Raw genomic sequence first — 19,422 nt, forward strand, 5'->3', positions numbered from 1 at the left:
GAAAGATTATAAACACACACATATATCTACAAAACTACTACTATAATAACTTCAAAAAGCCCCTAATTAATCTGACTCGCAGTTAGACCCCCAGTAAGGCAATAATAAATCTCATAGATTTAGAGACACTTGGCAAAGCACAGCTGGACAGTCACATTCAAAATGGGTTTCTTTCAGCTCTGAGTCCTTGCAGACAGACTTGATGTTTACGGGCTGGAGGCTTCTCACATTTGATGTTTCTTAAAATGCCTCTGCCTTACACACAATCTCCATTCTCCTTTATATACATCTTTCTCTTTGAATGTATATTTTCCATTGTATCACTAGGCTTTTAATTTTACCTCTTCTAACAATAACATCCTTTCATTCCACCAATTTTATTAGTAATGTGAAAAAATAAACACATTGCTTCGTTCTTCTAACTAGGTGCAAGATTTTGCCTATTCTTTTGAATGGTTTATTTAAAAATGCAAATTTCCCTCTTGACCCCTATGTTTCTAAACCTCCCCATGTTTATCTAATTACCATTTCAAACCTACTTCTTTCTATACATCAAAGCCTCTAGACCAGCTGTCTTTAATCCAGTTAAGACACACACATGCACATGTAGACACACAAAAACAAAGATACCACTAAACTGTATTTTAAAAAAATAATTTCCAATAACATTATAGACACTAATCTCTTCATGATAACTCAGAGTTGTTATTTTTCAATTGTGGCATTTGCTTTGTTTGCATTGTATCAAAAAAGTGTAAAGGGTTAACTCTGGTAAGAGGATACCGAGATAAAAGCAAAATACTGCAGATGCTGGAAATCTGAAATGAAAACAGAAAATGCTGGAAAAACTCAGCAGATCTGACAGCATCTGTGAAGAGAAAAACAGAATTAACATTGTAAGTCTGTGTGACTTCTTCAGAGCGCGCTCAAAGGAAGCTATGTCACAGTGATGTCACTCACTGAGACAGGGTGTCTGAGTAGCATCTCAGAGGGCAACTCTAGTGATCAGTTAGTCTTATTTAACCTTTGTAAATATTTAGCATGTAAATAAATATTTTTTGAGTAAAATCCATCGCCTCCACTGAGATCTCCTCGAGAATAAGAAGTTAATGATCTTGAGGCAAACCCATCATAACAACAATGATAGATCGTCTTGTTGAAGCTCCCGAACATATGTAAAACAGCACTAGAACATGTTTTCCTATATTGTGGACAGCACTGTAATGTTACATCATAACAATGGCTCTATTTTCTCTCCTTTGCACCACCCCACTACTCTAATCCACCACCCCCATACAGTTTTTTCTCATCTGTCTCGGAAGGCCAGGTGAACTTCCAATAGTTGTACGCAGTCCTTCCATACATTAAGCAAGTTTTTAAAAATTCTTTCACAGGATATGGGCATCACTGCCTAGGCCAACATTTATTGGCCATCCCCAACTGCCCCAGAGAAGGTGGTGGTGAGCTGCCTTCTTGACCCGCTGCAGGCCATGTGGCGTAGGTACACCCACAGTGCTGTTAGGAAGGAGTTTCCGGGATTTTGAACCAACGACAGTGAAGGAGCAGTGTTATAGTTCCAACTGGTAAGCCCAATCCTTAGGTCCGCTTGCATGCAATTTCCAGCAATCGCTGGAAAGTTAGGCAGATTTTTGCCTTCCCTACAGCCTGCTGCCAATTTTAGCTACCACAGATAAGTAAGCATAGTGAAGAGCTTACATCCAAGATTTTATTATTCTGTATAGCTCAGTATCAGGGCCCACTGTCCATTTACCTGCACAGAGTATAGAGCCACTGCAGCTGTATATGCCCAATTTTCTGAAGTTGTGGTTCCATAAGTGATTATAGGTAAGGACATCCACCATTCTAGATTTGACTTACTACACATTCTCAATAAAGTTAACTTTTTAATCTAACAGTTCCACATGTATTAGAGACTGTATAAAATAAGCTATTCAGTCACCATTTCATATCCAATCACAATGTACATGGGAGCATATTAACATATTAACAGTTCTGAGTAAAGGTCACAAGCCTGAAAATTAACTTTGTTTCTCTCTCCACAGATGCTTCCCGATCTGCTGAATATTTCCAGCATTTCTGTTTTTATTTCAGATTTCCATTGTCTGTAGTACCACATTTAATTTTATATATGAACAGCTGTTCACTGCATTGCAACATGAATTTTATTTTAAGAATAGGGCCTCTCTGAATACATTAGCAAAAACTTAAAATTAAGGATATGTTAAATCAAAACTTTGTAGTGCTGTTAGTTTGTAATTATCCACTTGATATGTAAAACTGATTTTGGAATGCAATACACACTTAGATGTAAAAGTTTTAAGAATAGTGTCAATGATTGATAAGAATTTCCAGAATGGTAAATCATGCCAACAATTTTAAATTATCCAATTAGATATCAAATATACTTTATATTTATAACTGGCAAGTGATATACAGGGAAAACTACTTTCACTAAACAATAACTACAATTCTGTTTTGTGAATCATTAGATTTTAAAAAATTCTTTCACAGGAAGTGGGTGTCGCTGACTAGGTCAGCATTTGCTGCCCATCCCTAATTGCCCTTGAGAAGGTGGTGGTGAGCCACCTTCTCGAACGGCTGCCCATATGATGTAGTTACATCCAAAGTGTTAGGAAGGGAATTCCAGGATTTTGACCCAGTCATCCTGAAGGAATGGCAATATATTTCCAAGCCAGGATGGTGTGTGGCTTGCTGGGGAACTTGCAGGTGACGGTGTTCCCATGTCTCTGCTGCCCTTGTCCTTCTAGGAGGTAGAAGTCATGGGTTTGGAAGATGCAGTTAAAGGAGCCTTGGTGTGCTGCTGCAGTACACCTTGCAGACACGCTGCTGACACTGTGTGTCAATGGTGGAGGGAGTGAATGTTGAAAGGGTTGGATGGGGTGCCAGTCAAGCAGGTTGCTTGATCGTGGATACTGTTAAGCGTTTCGAGTGTTATTGGAGCTGCACTCATCCAGGCAAGTGGGGAGTATTCCATCACACTCCTGACTTGTGCCTTGTAGATGGTGGACAGGCTTTGCAGAGTCAGGTGGTGAGTTATTGCAGAATTCCCAGCCTCTGATCTGTTCTTATAGCCACAGTTTTCTATGGCTGGCCCAGTTCAGTTTCTGGTCAGTGGTAAACCCCCGTATGTTGATAGTGGGGGTTCAGCGATGGTAATGCCATTGAATGTCAAGGGTTCATGGTTAGATTGTCTCTTGTTGGAGATGGTAATTCACACCACACAAGTGCCAGGCAATGTTATCTGCCACTTATCAGTTCAAGCCCCAATATTGTCTTGCTGCATGTTGACATGGCCTGCTTCAGTATCTGATAAGTTGTGAATGGTGCTGAGGATTGTGCAGTCATCAGTGAACATCCCCACTTCTGACCTTATGATGGAGGGAAGGTTATTGATGAAGCAGCTGAAGATGGTTAGTACAAGGTCACTATGCTGAGGAACTCCTGCAGTGATGTCCTGGAGCGGAGATGATTGACGTCCAACAACCACAACCACCTTCTTTTGTGCTAGGTATGACTTCAACCACTGGAGTTTTCCCCCTGATTTCTATTGACTTCAGTTTTGCAAGTCTCCTCAATGCTACATTTGGTCAAATGATACACTTGAGATTAAGGGCAGTCACTCTCACCTCACCTCTTGAGTTCAACACTTTTGTTCATGTTTGGACCAAGGTTGTAATGAGCTCAGGAGCTGAGTGACCCCAGCAGAAGCCAAACTGAACGTTAGTGAGCAGGTCATTGCTGTGTGAGTGCCATTTGATAGCACTGTGATTGCAGGTTTAATATGATAAGAACAACGGTTTCCACCCTGTTGTGATTTTGTTTAAAAAGAGGAAGTATATTTGCTGAATTTAATCATGAATGTTATGAGATTAGACTGATGGGGTAGTCATTGGCCTGCTTTTTGTGCACAGGACATACCTGGGCAATTTTTCACATTGCTGAGTAGATGCTAGTGATTGTAGTGCACTGAACAGCTTGGCTAGGTGTGCGATTCTGGAGCACAAGCCTTCAGTACTACTGCCAGAATGTTGTCAGAGTCTTTGCATTATCCAGTGCCTTTAGCCATTTCTTGATATCACATTGAGTGAATCAAATTGGTTGAAAACTGACATCTGTGATGTTAGGGCCTTAGGAGGAGGCCGAGATGGATCATTTACTTGGCTCGCCTGGCTGAAAATTTTTGCAAATGCTTCAGACTTGTCTTTTGCACTGATGTGCTGGGCTCCATCATTATTGAGGATGAGGATATTTGTGGAGTCTCCTGCTCCAGTTAGCTGTTTGTCAACCACCATTCATGACTGGATGTGACAGGACTGCAGAGCTTAGATCTGACCCATTGGTTGTGGGATCGCTTAGCTCTGTCTGCTGCATGTTGCTTTTGCTGTTTGGCATGCAAATAGTCCTGTGTTGTAGCTTCAGCAGGTTGACACCTCTTTCTTTAAGTATGCCTGTGGATCTGTCCAGCCGGTGGGACAGAACATACCCAGGAATGGTGATGGCAGTGTCAAGGACATTGTCTGCAAGGTAACCTTACCCTTTCCCCCCATATAGTTCACTTCCTGTTTATTGAATTGCAGGTTTAATATGATAAGAACAACTGTTTCCACCCTGTTGTGATTTTGTTTTTAAAAAGAGGAAGTATATTTGCCTGAACTTAATCATGAATGTTATTCTGGGGATGGCTGTGCACTTAACTGAAAAAGTTTAAAAAAACAGTTGTGTTTTAAAACTGCTCGGTGCAAATATTTATGCACTTTTAGTGATAAGTGAGGATAATGCAGGAGGTCAATGAGACAGTGACAAAGGCAGGCACACCAATGAAGGATTGAGAAAATTAAAGTGTCCCCACTTCCTTTTGCAAAAGCACAAGGTATTTTAACAAAATGCTACAGCTCACACTCAGCCAGTCTTTGAAAATCAGAAATTCCCAAGTTGTAAATCATTCCAATATGATCTCCTAATTAAATATTGATGCACAGAGATTTGAATATTGAACTTTTTTGCAAAGCTTAAGTTCAAAATCAGCTTCTATGGCAAAGATGCTGAAATGTAATGTGTTCTGCAGTCAGATTCTAAACCATGCAGTACACATAAATGGTTAAGCAAATCCTTCAGATTAATTAATTTTCTAGGCTTAGATCATGTTTTGCTATGGGCTCAACTGTACAGAACACAGCTCTTACACTCTTTCATTACCAGAGTAGCTAAATAACAGCCTATGGATTATCACACCCACTGGCTATGCATTGAGAACAAATAGGAATAATCATTTTGTAACCATCCCTAAGTAACATTTTTATAATTTTATACATGTTAGATGTTAGATCTGTGTGGATTTGCTCATTTCAACCACTCATTACTCTACTGCGTGGGTTTTGTCCCTTAAAAATAGTCATGGAAAGAAGTTTTTGTGTTGTAATACCATTACCTCTAAGTTTACATTGCTTTCCTTTTGTTATTTTCAGTAGAGATATCGGGCAATATCTTTGGGCCCAGCCAGATCAGTCGTTATAACATATTAAAACTTAATAGTCTACTTGGCTTTTCTTACCGTGTCTGAATTACTTGCAACTGCCAGTTTATTTCCAGTTAGCTGCTGTCCTTACTAAAAAAGGGTAGCTCCACAACATTCCTACTTGCCTAATGGCTCAATTTTTTTTATTTTTTTGCTTTTTTTTGTTTGTTGCTCAATAGGTTTATCAATTGAATAGCTGATTTGTATAGAACAGAAAGGTTGCCGGCTCAATTCCCAGCCTATTGTGAAGGGGCTAATCTCAGAGTAATAGTGGTCGAAGCTCTACAATTTGCCTCAGCACTCTCGATTAGGGGGAAGAAAACTCGACAGGGTTCCTGCTGTTAATCACTATCCACTGATGCCTTGCGAAGGTAAGAGTGTGTAGACGTTGAGAGTGGGATTTTCTCTGTAGGCTTCTGAACCCTACCTTCAGGTTGAAATGAGGATCAGAAGCTTGCAAAAAAAAAATGCTTGGAAACTGTCACATTTTGTGGTTCTTACCTGGGGCAGCCAATTAATGGCCAAAGGGTGGGCTTGTGGTCCAAATAAGGACAGGGGGCAGGCTTTTGAAGCCGAAGGGGAGGGAAGGGAAGGGAGGGGAGGGAGGGAAGGGAAGGGAATCAACGGCTTTCCAGGTTGAAAAGAGCAGCAGGCAGGAATGGAAAGTAAGTGCAGGAGAGGGTGCTTCAAAATGGGGGTGCCTCTCCTAATTTTTTTAAGTTAACGTAAAAGAACTGGCTTTTTGCAGCTAGGCCATCACTGTTGGGGTTAGCCCCTCTACAGGGCAACCTGCAGCACTCAGCCAGGCAGAGGGGAGCCTCTCGGCCTGCCTCGATTGCTGGACCACCTGCGGGGGGGCCACTGCAAGCGGTTAAACTGGTCTCTGCCACTTGGGGGACCTGGAGGCTGACTGGAAAATCCCATGATATATATAGAAGAAAGGGCAAGTAATAAAGGAAGCAGCGTGAAAACACAGGAAAGCAAAAAACAGATTTAAAAGAAATTGATCTAATAAGTAAATTGTTTTAGTAAAGAGATGCATTGAGCTACATATAAACAGTTCATTCAACATTGCAAAACACAAAAATAATGTATAAACTTACCAGTACTGAAAAAGTACTAGGTGGTTTTGCTGATAGTTGTGTACCGAGTTGAGAGAACGACTGCTTAATTCAGACGAAACAGCTGTTGTGACGTGATGAAACCTTTAGTAAAACTGTCACTCAAGTTTCCATTACTTCCCTTTTAAGTTTAGAATACTTCTGTAAAATGTTGCCATAGTACTAGTGCTGCACTTAGTTAGCTTTTGGTACTTAGGTTCTAACGTGGTTTTGGGCTAAATATTTGCCAATAACTGCCGAATAGCTTTGATTAAGATTTGACTAAGTATTTATTACTTTTTGATTAACATTTTAAAAAGCATTTATTTTGTTATATAATCTGTTGAGTAATGAATGATATACAAGCAGGAAGTTTATAATTGTGTTCAATTTACTTGAAGCAGCTTCATAGAAAGACATATTTGTTAAAATAATACTCTTTCTGGTACCCACTGTTGCATCAAAACACATCCATTGGTTAATAGTTACTTCAGGACGACAGGCTCCACTGAACCAGTGTGAATTTTCCATTTTGTGTACTATATTTCTGATGAATCTAAATCAGACTGTAAACTTATCAACAGGAAGTTTCAAGTGTAGACTCTCAACCAATAAGAAATAGGTTTATGTTCCCCGTTGGATCACAGAGCTTAAGTGTTCTAAATGAAAAGATTTAGCTAATCATCTGTGCTTGATTAAAACTTGGATCACAAGAGCTGAGATGGCAGTGCTCAAATGGCTGTGCTGTTGTGCTATTGGTTATCAATACAAAAGTACCAACACTGTAAAAGGTAAACTAAATGAAGGGTCCTTTATTGAAGAAAGCAATTCACACGTGACAGCCATGGTTCAGTTGATAGCACTCTCATTTTTGATTCAGGTGATTGTTGGTTCAAGTCCTCTTTCAGCACAAAAACCAATGTTTTCACCCCAGTACTGAGGGAGTTCTGCACTGTCGGAGGTGCCACCTTTCAGATGTAAAAGATTCGTGGCGCTATTTTGAAGAAGAGGAGTTATTCCTGGTGTCCTCAGCCAATATTTATCCCTCAACATCACAAAAACGGATGTGAATTATCACGCTCCTATTTGTGGGAGCTTGCTGTGTACAAATTAGCCTCCTCTTTTCCTAAATTACACAACAATGGCTACAAAAGTATTTCTTCATTGGTTGCAAAGCATTTTGGGGCATCCTCTAGTCACAAAAGGTGCTTTAGAAATACAAGTATTTCTTTTCATAAGATGAATTTTCAAGTTTTCCCATGATTACCACAAACAGAACATGAAAAGTTATACAATAAAATTAGAAATCAGATTCTAGCAAAGATCCATTTTCTAAATCACTTAGGAAACAAATATGCCACTTTCACCTTGAAGCAAAAATAAAAAGCTGAATGTTGTCCTTTATGCCCCATATCCAAGGATGCCAATCTCTATTTTCTCCAACCCCGCCATCCCATTTCACCTCACAAGGCCATCCGTCACTTGTTCTTATGTTTTGCTTTCACAGAGCGCTGACCCTTGTCCTGCTATTAACATTCTGCTATCTTACCTTTGTCGTGAAGCTATTAATGTATATATTTTGGAAAATATTTTTCTTTTAAAAGACAGGTTTAGTCTGCAGGTGTATCTTAATTGGATTGAAGTCAGCTAGTCTGGATGCTTTGATGCGTACTAGTTTTTTGACAAAAGAGAGATAGCATGCATTTGCATTTTTTGAATACAGCATTCAAGAAGTGGGGTGAAAATTTCACACCTATCTAGCAGATATCAAGCCATATGTTTATATTACTAATAAAATTGGTACTACGAAAGGGTTAAAAAGTGAAGTTCAAAGAGACTGGTGAGACAATGAGAATTTGAATTCAATCAGTTGTGGTATGTATAACTTGAGTAGTTTTCGGGTGTGCAGAGCAGAAGCAATATAAGATCAAAAGGCAGCTGCAAGCCTCCAACTGGCTCCACAGCAACCAAAGTGCAATGAACCTTATTTTGAATTCGTAAGGTGAAAATATTTTGCCTGGTGTCTGGTTAAATGTATGGGTTGCTGTTACCTTAATAGAGATTAGGAATTTGTTAAAAGTTATGATAGTCATAACTTGTAGCCACGTGTATATATTTTAACTTGTGTAAATTAATAAAATGTTTCAACTAGTTTAATGTAAAGCCTCGGGAACTGGTCGTCCGATTCCTGAATTTAGAGTCGCATCTCAAACATAATACTTAAAATTATAGGTTATGATAGTTGTTTAAAGTTTCTCTCTGGGAATTTTAAATAACTCCGCTTTACCAACTGCATCGGTTATAACACCTTTATGCAACTACCAGCACTTTCTTGAGTCTTTAACACTACTATTAACACTCCCTTTGGCGTGTCCATGACATCTTTGTCAGATTTCTCCTTAGCTCCCACCTATCCCTGACCTTCTATTTTGTTCCACCCCCTCAAACAGCATAAAATCTATCACATTTCTACTTCTCTTTAGCGCTGAAGGGTCATATGGACTCAAAACATTAATTCGGTTTCTCTCTCCACAGATGCTGCCAAACCTGCTGAGATATTCCAACATTTTCTGTTTTAATGCCAACATCTAGGCTTGTAGCAGACATAAACCTTCTGAAAAGGCTACTTCAAAAAACCCCATGGTGCAAATTTTCCCTATATCTCTTTCTCTCTTCAAGTATCATTGGTTGTCCAAAGATTGCTAATCATGGCTCTCTACACATCTTTATCTCTAGTGGTCTTTCCATGATGTCATTAATGGGGCAAGTAGAAGAGACAGATCCAACAACTACCCTGGCTGGTGTTGGGACCAAAGCCACAACTTCGGTGTCATTAAGCACCATGCTCAAAACAACTGAGCTAACCAGACTACATTCTCTACCTAATGACTACAAATGGACTTGTGGATGTGTGCACGTTACAAGTTAAGATATTGGAAATAAATGGAAATAGGGCCTAGTTCTCAGGCGGGGGCAGGTTATTGTGGTAATAATAAAACTAATATGGGAGGGATAGCTCCCTCTATTTTATATCTGCTAAGTGTTTCCTTCTGGGGTATTGTCAGTATGAACATTGATTACCATGACACAGACATTTCACTGCTATGAAGAATGGTTTATTATAATCAACTTCCATGGAAAAATTAAATAGTAATTCAAAATTATACTGTGATGTGCAAAACAATTTAAAAATCAGAAGTACTTTCATCCTAACAAAATTTACATGTCATTCATTATAAGGCAACAAAATAAATTACAACTTTGAAACCAGCCAAAAATGGAAGAAAGCTCATTATATTCAGCTATATATAATTGTGCAAAAAGTGAAATATACATCAAATTGAAAGCTGGACAGTGTACAGAAATACTATAGTACAAAAAACTGGCACATTCCAGCTGGAAATAAAAAAAGCTGTATGCTTTGTATATATCATGTAAATACAGTTTGTTACAAGCAAAATAATAAATGAGCCACTAAAAGAAAAGAAACAGCATCAGCTAGCAGGCTAGCAACAAGTGCTTCAACAATTCAGCACAGGACACCACTTATGAACAGAGTACAGTAATAGTGAAGGAATTACATTTTCCTGCATGTGAAAATCTAGTGTAAGCAGACTACAATCTGACTTTAAAATCAACTAATCATTTCAAGTATCTGCTTCTCACTCAAGTTCATCCAGATTGCTTGGCAAAATTGTAATCAGTCAACTATTAAAAGAGCAAAGTCCTCAAAAATTTAAATTATGAACTTGCAAATGATGCTTTTTCTTTAGCAACATACATTAACTATGTTCAGAAACTTCTTCAATAGGCTTGTGGTACTAGTAGCAATATTAACTTCTCATTTAAAGCGGCTGACAATCATCTATTTATAAAGTCGATGCGTTTACTGTGAGTGTTCAAAGTCAAATCAGGTTCAAGCCAAAAAGGCTACACTTTTGTTTTTATTTAAATCTAACAGGAAAGCATTAAAATATTTGCTGCACATAAAAATCAAAAATGAACCAAAGCTTGAACAATACAACTCCACCACGTTGTCACTATTTAAAATAAAGTGGAAAATGGAAAAAGATAGAAGGCAACATCACCCAGCACTTATAATGAAACACCCTCAACATAATGGCTTCTTGTTTTAGTACACTCATGCCTCACAGATTCCCAAAATACAAACAACATAAAAAGTAAGTGCAGAACACAGGCTACTCACTGGGGAGAGGTGGGGAAGAATCCACATCATACATATAGTTGCTGTCCATATGTAAAATGTTAGATCCTAATTTCTGTTGTCCTCCATGCCACCAAATTGTTCCTACTCTCAAGTACCAGCTCCTATGCCTTGGTAACTACACAAAGTTGCCTTGACACAGCATATATGCAGCATACATATATAGAAATTGACAGACATGCACAATCTATACAGTGCACAGATGCCATATATATGTTCATATTTCTATGTTCTATACAATAGGTAGTCTTGCACTCTTTACTCAGTTGCTATGTCTAGAAACTGGTATATGAAGATGCATAATTGCTGCAAGAAGTATTCCATAAACCTTTGGAAGTACTGTTAAATCAACTGATGTGTGAGGCAGACTGATTTAAAAGATACAGACACAAAGCTAACAGCATATCATTTGATCTTTGGCTCTACTATTGTCTCAGGTGGGTTGATCTGTAATGATGACAATTCTTTATAAGAACCAAGCATTTGAAATAAGTGTCATTATAACAAGTATCACTGTATGTACAAATTGTCATTCCAATCATCGTTTTTTTTTTTGCTGATGTTTACACAATATATTAATACCAGGCATCATTAAGGACATCCTGAGATATTTGTAACCAATTATAACTGTTTGTAGCTTTCTTCAGCACAAAAATCCAATGCATTTTTTCACTTTTTCTTTAGACAATGACACAGAAGGCATTTTAATATGCTTTGCACAGTTCAGCAGCTTTAAGGTAGCACATTGATTTCCTGAAGTTCACCAACACAACTGTCAAATGTTAATACAAACTTGTGTACTTCAGCCCATTAAAGGAAATATTTCCATAGCGTAATTAAAAAATAATTTTTTTCCAAGATAGATATCAGTTGTTACTTCCCAAATATGATACTTTGGAACATTATATTAGCTCTAAACTAAAGTTTCATGTGATGTTACCCCAAACTTCAAATGTCATTTAGGCAAACTCTTCCCAAGAGTTGGAGAGAGTCCTGTGGTCTTAGGCAAGATAAATTAGCAAAGAAGCCATGTTGTGCAACAAGTTACCAGTTATGCAAACATAGTGCAAGCAGCAACGGCAATGGGGAAGTTCATGGGCCATGTGGAAAATGGAATACAAGGGGACTAAATTAAGCAGGCTAGTGGGACAAAAGCTTAAAATAAAACATTTTTAATCACACACAATTGAAAATAATTGCTAGTACTGTTTTGTCAGTCACACATTGACATTTCAAAATGTGATATATATTTGTGCATCACTGTTTCTGGTTGGAGTTTGCCTACTTTGCTCTCTTTTAGAGTTGGTTGGCTGAATAAGTCATGTTTGTTTGAACTGGTTACATCTCATGTTGAAAAATTGCTTATAAGGTTTAAAATTGTTATGGCATTGAAGAGATGTGGATGGATTTCATTTCTCAAAACTAAAGCCAATTCACCATAAAGGGTTATAAAAACCTTAAGCATGCATAGTACTTACTGATGTGACAAAAGAATACCACAGACATGACCTGAATACAACTAGTCACCTATTACATAAATACTTAAGTAGGTAAAGTTTTGATAAGAGGAAAATGACTAATTTCTCCTTCCCAGAATATTTAACCAATATTTAAACCAGCACTGAGTTAAATATTAGGCTGTCCCTGTCATAACATTGATATAAAAAAGCAAGAAACTAAGAATGCAACAACTTGCTAAATATGCAGCCATTGTTCAATTGTTAAGTTTGTGCTGAAACCTGGCATGCAAAATTACAACCTGTGCAACTAGTATATTCTTCAGTGCATCATATTATTATAGTATTCAAATGGCACAGCTTGGCCAAAAACTGAAATGTTGTTCTCAGTTTAAACATATTTTACCTTGCCTCTATGCTGAACTGATGTTGAGAAAGTGTTATGGAACTTAACTAAATAATAGTTTCTTTGCTAACTTCCATTTTTTTCACTAAGCTTTTTTGTGCAATATATCAGTCACTTACAGCATTATTTTATACAACTTTTTCACAATCACCCTCACATAACAACTATGACAATGCGCATTGGTCAAATCATGGCCAAAAATAAATAGTTCTTTCAAAGCATAGTGACTATATTTTCCATTTTTGGCTCAATCATGGTATATTGAGTATTGCATTCAGAGTCAGAGTCAATGCTGTCCGTATCTGAAGACAACTGGGATGGTTTAGAGCTTGGATGGGCACACTCATTCAATAACTGTGCTGAAGATTTTGGCAAATCCTTTGAGGAGACCACAGTATTAGCAGTCCTTTCTTTCATGTTCATTGCTGAAGCAGAAATTGGCGAGATTTGATTACCAGTCAAAGCATCCAGAGATCCATCAGGATCTATGATTGTATTGATTGCTGTGAAAAGAAACATATTTTAGTGTATCTACACCTCTTGCAAGATAGAAAGTTTGTGTCTGAAGGAAGTCAATCGCTATGTGGTATACATTAAACAACACTGTACATCAGGTTGACTATTTTTAAGATAAGAGCAAAAAACTGCGGGTGCTGGAAATCCAAAACAAAAATAAAAATACATGGAAAAACTCAGCAGGTCTGGCAGCATCGGCAGAGGGGAACATCTTTTGGCTACCACTGGCCCCCTATCCAGCTCTACCCCCCATCCCCTTTAAACCAGCTTATATTTTACCTCTTTTCTATTTTTACTTAGTTCTGTTCAAGAGTCATACGGACTCGAAACGTTAACTGTGTTCCCCTCCGCAGATGCTGCTGAGTTTTTTCAGGTAATTTAAAAAAAATTTTATTTTGTTTTTTTTTTTACTTTTTGATTTAGCTTCCAAACTAATTAAATGATTATTTACCATGAATGTCAGTTGGTGGAAGAAAATCAGTTAAAATAGCAAACTATCAATTATATCAAGAACATCAATTGATATTACTAACCATCTAATTGTTTCTGAACTCTTCTCAAGTCTTTAAAAATTGAGGATATTTCCTAGAATAGAAAACCAAGTTAGCAATCAGAACATTTTTTTGTTAGAGATATTTTAATGATACTTTTGAATTGGGATTAGGATAGGATATCAAAGATTTTTTTTAAGGGGGAATCACTCATTGTAATCTTCATTCCAATTGTATAGGTTATAAAGTTGGGTCAGTATTGTTTCTGACACAAGGAAGCCTTTACAATGCATTTTTGAAACACAGAGATGTATGTTTAATGTATTTAACGATTAAAATAAATCCTAAAAAAGTGTGCCTCGTTCTTTTAACTAACAATCCTAATGAACAAAGAAGAAATGACAACAGTAGAAGTCAAGAGGGATATTACAAGTTAGGACAGAAAGAAATTAGATAGAATCATACAATAGTTACTGCACAGATGATGATTCCTTAATTCTTACTACCAAAGTGAATAACCTCACACTTCCCCACATTATACTCCATTTGCTACTTTGTTGCTCAATTAACCTATCTATATCTCTTTACAGCCTCCTCTTGAAGTCTATCGCTACCCTCCTCAGTTTCCCATACCTCCAAGGTTTATATCATCTGCAAATTTTGAAATTGTACCGTGTACACCCAAGTCCAAATTATTGGTATAGATCACGAGAAGCAGTGATCCTAACACAACCCCTGGGGGAGCACCACTGTACACCTTCACCCTGCCCGTGAACAACCGTTCACTACTGTTTCCTGCCATTATCTAACTTTGGTTCCATGCTGCCACTCTCCCTTTTGCTGAAGAAGAGAGACTTTTATGGTGAAGCTTTTCGTCTTGCACTCATCAGGACAATTTACAAGAAAATACCAATGCCAGGGGAAACATATTTATACTGTATGAGAAGAGAGTGCTGATTAATTCGTAGAGGCATTGCCATGAAGAATGCAGCAGTTAATGATGACTGACAGTGAACAGCCAAGCATTGTCTGAAATTTAAACCAGACAACTTGACTCTTGATTGGTCAAGACATTGTCCTGGGGAATGAATTGGCAAACGGCTGTCACTTATTTTGTTTAGCTGAAACAGCACATTGTGTACACACATTTTTTTTGTCTGCATAGAGCAGGGCTCTGTGTATTAATATATGTAACTTGCAGTCCACGTAAATGCGCCGTATTGCGAGCCCGACTGACAATCAAATTGGTTGTCAGCATAATTCTTAGCCACTGAGGATTATTCAGCAAATATTATCCAATCGCAGAATCACATCTAATGTTGGACACTGTGTTTTGAGTTTTGCAAGCATGGGCTGGTTGGGTATGGTCCATACCTTGCCCATTGTGAACAGCGGAAGGGATGCTGTTTGATATGATCCACCAGTCTTTGGGACATACAGCAAATACCTAGCATCAAATTGGCATTGAAATTCATACACCATACTACTCATTTGTGTGATAGGCAGGAAATCTTTTTGGCTTGACAGCAGCATCCTGTTAGTGGTGTTTACCACTCATGTTACTACTGCTACATTCTCCACGGCAACGCCTCTACCAATCAATCTGCACTCTCTTCTTATACAGCACAAATATATTGTTTCCCCTGACATTAGTATTTTCTTGCTGATGAGTGCAAGCCAAAAAACTTTGACAAAAAAATCTCTTTTTTGCAACAATACTCAAGTTCTGTACTACCAAATGACTGTTTTCCCTTTTATTTCACAGGCTTCAATGTTGCTGACGAGCCTTAATGTGACACTTTATCAGATACACTTTGGAAGTTCATGTATTCACATCAACAGCATTACCCCCATCAGTCTTCTCAGTTAGCTCATCAAAAACTGGACAAACTGGTTAAATGTGAGGAGAAAACTATGGGTCCAGATGAATTGGACCCTTTGATAATCAAGGAAACTAGAGGGAGGGGAGCGGAATATAACAGAGGGAGAAGTATCATATTTGGAACAGAACACTGCATAAACTAATTGGGCTGAATAGCTTTTTTTTGCTGCAGATTTTACATAATTCAATGTAACAACAATATCTGTAAATTGAGCTGACAAAACAGTTTCAGTATTTTTATTAACCATTCTACCTTCAGTAATTGTTAAAATATTTATTCTAAAGGAAGTAATACCCTGACCATTATGACATTACAAGAGGTGGTGGCATAGTGGTTAAGCTGCTGGACTAACAATCCAGAGGCCCAGGCTAACACCCCGGGGATAGGGGTTCAAATCCCACAATGGCAGCTGGTGGAATTTGAATTCAATTAATAAAATCTGGAATTGAAAGCTAGTCTCAGTAATGGTGACTATAAAGCTATCATCAATTGTCGTAAAAACCCATCTGGTTTGCTTCCTTCCTTTAGGGCCTTACCTGGTCGGGCCTTCATGTGACTCCAGACCCACTGCAATGTGGTTGACTCTTAAGTGCCCTCTGAAATGGCCCAGAAAGCCAAACAGGGATGGGCAACAAATGCTGGCCTTGCCAGTGATGCCCACATCCCATGAAAGAAGAAAGAAAATAAATAAATAGCCTAATGCAACGTGGAATCTGCTCACATTAATAATTAAGAAGTGAAAGAAATATTTAATCTTATAAACTAGTATTTTCACAAATAATTGTTTAAATTAATTCACTTAGCTTATTTACCTTTTCCTGTAACATTCCCATCATGTTTAGTTATTTTTGCCATTCCTTTTATATATGATATTCAAATGTAAATTCTAGTGTATAAAAAGTAAAAATGGCCGTTTCTATCTCCGATTTCTTTAAACACAGGCAACCAGTGAGAGAGAGCAGATGCCCATTAATCACTGATATCTTTTTACTGATCTTAATAAATATACATTCGGAGCTCCCCTGATAGTTTGTTGATTAAAGCAGCAAGCAACTGCATCCTACAGAACAGAAAGGCCACAGATTTGTTCACTGTTTTGTGCTCAAGTCAGCTAATCTCAGCCACAGTGAACATGAGGATGTTGGCTAAGGGAATGGAACACAGGTGCTAGATGTCAGTTGAGGAAAGGGTCAAGTCCAGCTATGACAGCATTGAAACTATTAATGAACATTTGGGTCATGTATCACAGGTGGCCGGCACCAATGGAGTATTGAGAAGAAGGTGGCATCTTCACAAGAGCAGGAAGGCACAGGCAGGAAGTAATAGGGAACATGTGCGATATTAGAAAATGAGGTTGGAACCCAGATAATGAAAAGGTTTGCAACTCTGACATGGACCAAGATTTTGCTTCAGCTATTCTCCTGCATAGTTTATAAGCATAAAATAGACACGAGCAAAGGTGAAAACAGGAAGTTACATTTTAGTAAGATTACCTTATTTGATGTTTTGAGAATTGGCACTTCATTTTCAGAATTTATTTTGGCCTCAATTTCGTCCCAATTTCTCTCCTTGTTTTGGAACAGAATTCTAAAAGCAAACAACAGAAGTACCTTTTACACAAGACAATAATAATACCAATATTTACAAATCTTTACAAATCAACATTAAGTTACTGCACCCCAGTACTAAAAAGTGTCCCATCGTAAAATGTCATTCAGGTGAACGTGCAAAGAAATTTAACAAATTGGTCCAGCAGTGGATCAAAAAAATTTGGAGTTTTAGACTGGGCTGGCATTCATTAACCACAATGGAAAAGAAAATTGTACAGGGCTGCAATTGAAGTCAAATTGCACCTTTCTAATCTTAACCTTATTGGAACCAACCACTCAAGCGGGGAAGGAGAAAATTTGCCCACTTCAGTCTGGTCTGCAGAGAGGCAAGAACTGATAGAGAGAAAAACCATATTCTGCTTCACTCACTGACAGAACACGGAAATGATTGAGGTTTGGAAAACAGGAAAAGATGCAAAACATGTAAAATAAGTATCTAAAGAGATTGTAATAACTCTACTTGAAAAAGTGACATTTAAATGTGGGCCAGGGAGGGAACATAGTACAGTTTCTTTTATTAAGCATGTGAATTACTGAACTACCAGACACAGTATCATATGGATTCTTCTTACAATACATAAGCTTCAGGAACTCACAATGTAACTTTATAAGGGAATAACAATCACAACAATTGAAGAACAGCCTATTGTTAATGGCTTGTAGAACAACTTTCCATCTTCTCAATTTTCTATCATAAGTTAGAAGTACATTAAAAAAGAACTACACTCATGAGCCATGCGCACAGGGTAATGACTGCTTCATCCAGTATAAACTCAATACTATCTACAAGATTATGCTTTGTCATCAAGTTATGGAGAACTTGAGTATTGTTATCAACAACTATATGAAACAACTTAAAAAATCTTAATATTCCTGATCATAAATGATAAAATCGCCAAACATGGCAGTAATTTACTCACTTTATCTTTGCTGCAGTTTGCTCCATATTTTCTCGTATGAACTGTGACAGCTGGGATACTGAATTCCACATCAAGTTATCTAGCATGACCTAAAATGTGACACATGCTCAGTATGTCTTAAACTAAAACATTCAATATTAGTTAAATAATTGAGAGAAAAAAATATTTCAGTTACCAAGAACTATAAGTTTGTTAGGGGTTTTATGTATTCAGACTAGCTTCTTAAAACAGTGTAGCTTTCATGATATTTAACAAGGATATTACAGGGACAGATTCAACCATAAATGTACAGTTAACACCGACAACTGTATGTATGAGGGCTAGCTCAAGATAAAACACATAGCATACTGCACCCTATGGATGTTTTACAGGTTCCATGGGAAGCATTTTCCTGATGGCGAGCAGGGGTGTGGCCCGCTCACCGACACGTAAAATGGCACGCAGTGACATCGGGTGGGTGTCCCAACGTCACCAAGCATCATTTAGATTGTAAGTTCGGCGGGCGTGCAGCCAACTTGGCTGTGCGCCCGCTGAACTGCCAAAGGCCTATTAAAAACTAATTAACTCAATTTAATGAGCTGCCCATCCAACCTTAAGGTTGGTGGACAGGCGAAGAGCCCAGGCAGCCTTTGCATTTTTCATGAAACCTCATCCATGGGCAGGATGAGGTTTCATGAACTGTTTTAAAACCTAATAAAAATGTATACATTTATTCTTTGACATGTCCCAGCTCATGTGATAGTGTCACATGAGAGGACATGTTTTAAAAGTTTAAAAATCCTTTATTTAAGTTTAAGACCGATACAAACGCATGATTCACGCGCATGCACAAAAGAGTGCAGGGAACCACTCAGGGAATCCTCCCCTCCCTCCCCACAGGAAGTGCACAGCGCTTCCAGGCGCATGTCACAATGGGCAGGCCTTAATTGGCCTGCCCATGTAAAATGATGGCATGGCCCTGATTGGCAGCACCAATTGGGTTCACGCCCGCCCCTGCACAACCCGCCGGACTGGGGGAAATTTCCAGCCCATATCTTCTCTAAGAGAAATGGGCTGGAGCGACTGTGGCCTGTCGTACAAACGATTGCCTACATTTTGGTCTCGCTTCCGCATTCTAAAAAGCAGTTCACAAAGTTACAATCAGCATGGCACACCTCACAATCTCTGTAGAACCCAGGCCTGTGCCAGCAGGGCCTGATTACTGAAGTACATGCCCTTTCTGCAATGCACATGCTAGCACAACCACTAGCTGTAATA

General features: G+C 38.3%; 2 protein-coding genes across 9 annotated transcripts in view; both read right to left on the reverse strand.

Annotated features, from left to right (window-relative positions):
- Positions 1-6,745, reverse strand: part of LOC121292155 (5'-3' exonuclease PLD3-like) — a 64,829-nt gene extending 58,084 nt beyond the window's left edge. For all 4 annotated transcript variants that reach the window (XM_041213778.1, XM_041213776.1, XM_041213775.1 and 1 more), the window contains exon 1: positions 6,661-6,745. The gene's annotated coding sequence lies outside the window, so the exon portion shown is untranslated. The remainder of the gene's footprint in view (positions 1-6,660) is intronic.
- Positions 6,746-9,751: 3,006 nt separating this feature from the next.
- The window catches only part of LOC121292560 (centrosomal protein of 170 kDa protein B-like), a 77,151-nt gene continuing 67,480 nt past the window's right edge, over positions 9,752-19,422 (reverse strand). For all 5 annotated transcript variants that reach the window (XM_041214690.1, XM_041214689.1, XM_041214686.1 and 2 more), the window contains 4 exons: positions 18,166-18,254; positions 17,129-17,222; positions 13,795-13,846; positions 9,752-13,248 (listed from right to left, as the gene is read on the reverse strand). In XM_041214690.1, coding sequence (XP_041070624.1) covers positions 12,959-13,248; positions 13,795-13,846; positions 17,129-17,222; positions 18,166-18,254 — 525 coding nt within the window. In that variant the 3' untranslated portion in view covers positions 9,752-12,958. The remainder of the gene's footprint in view (positions 13,249-13,794; positions 13,847-17,128; positions 17,223-18,165; positions 18,255-19,422) is intronic.

The sequence above is a fragment of the Carcharodon carcharias genome, chromosome 20, assembly GCF_017639515.1.
Source record: "Carcharodon carcharias isolate sCarCar2 chromosome 20, sCarCar2.pri, whole genome shotgun sequence".
In the NCBI taxonomy this organism is placed as follows: Eukaryota; Metazoa; Chordata; class Chondrichthyes; order Lamniformes; family Lamnidae; genus Carcharodon; species Carcharodon carcharias.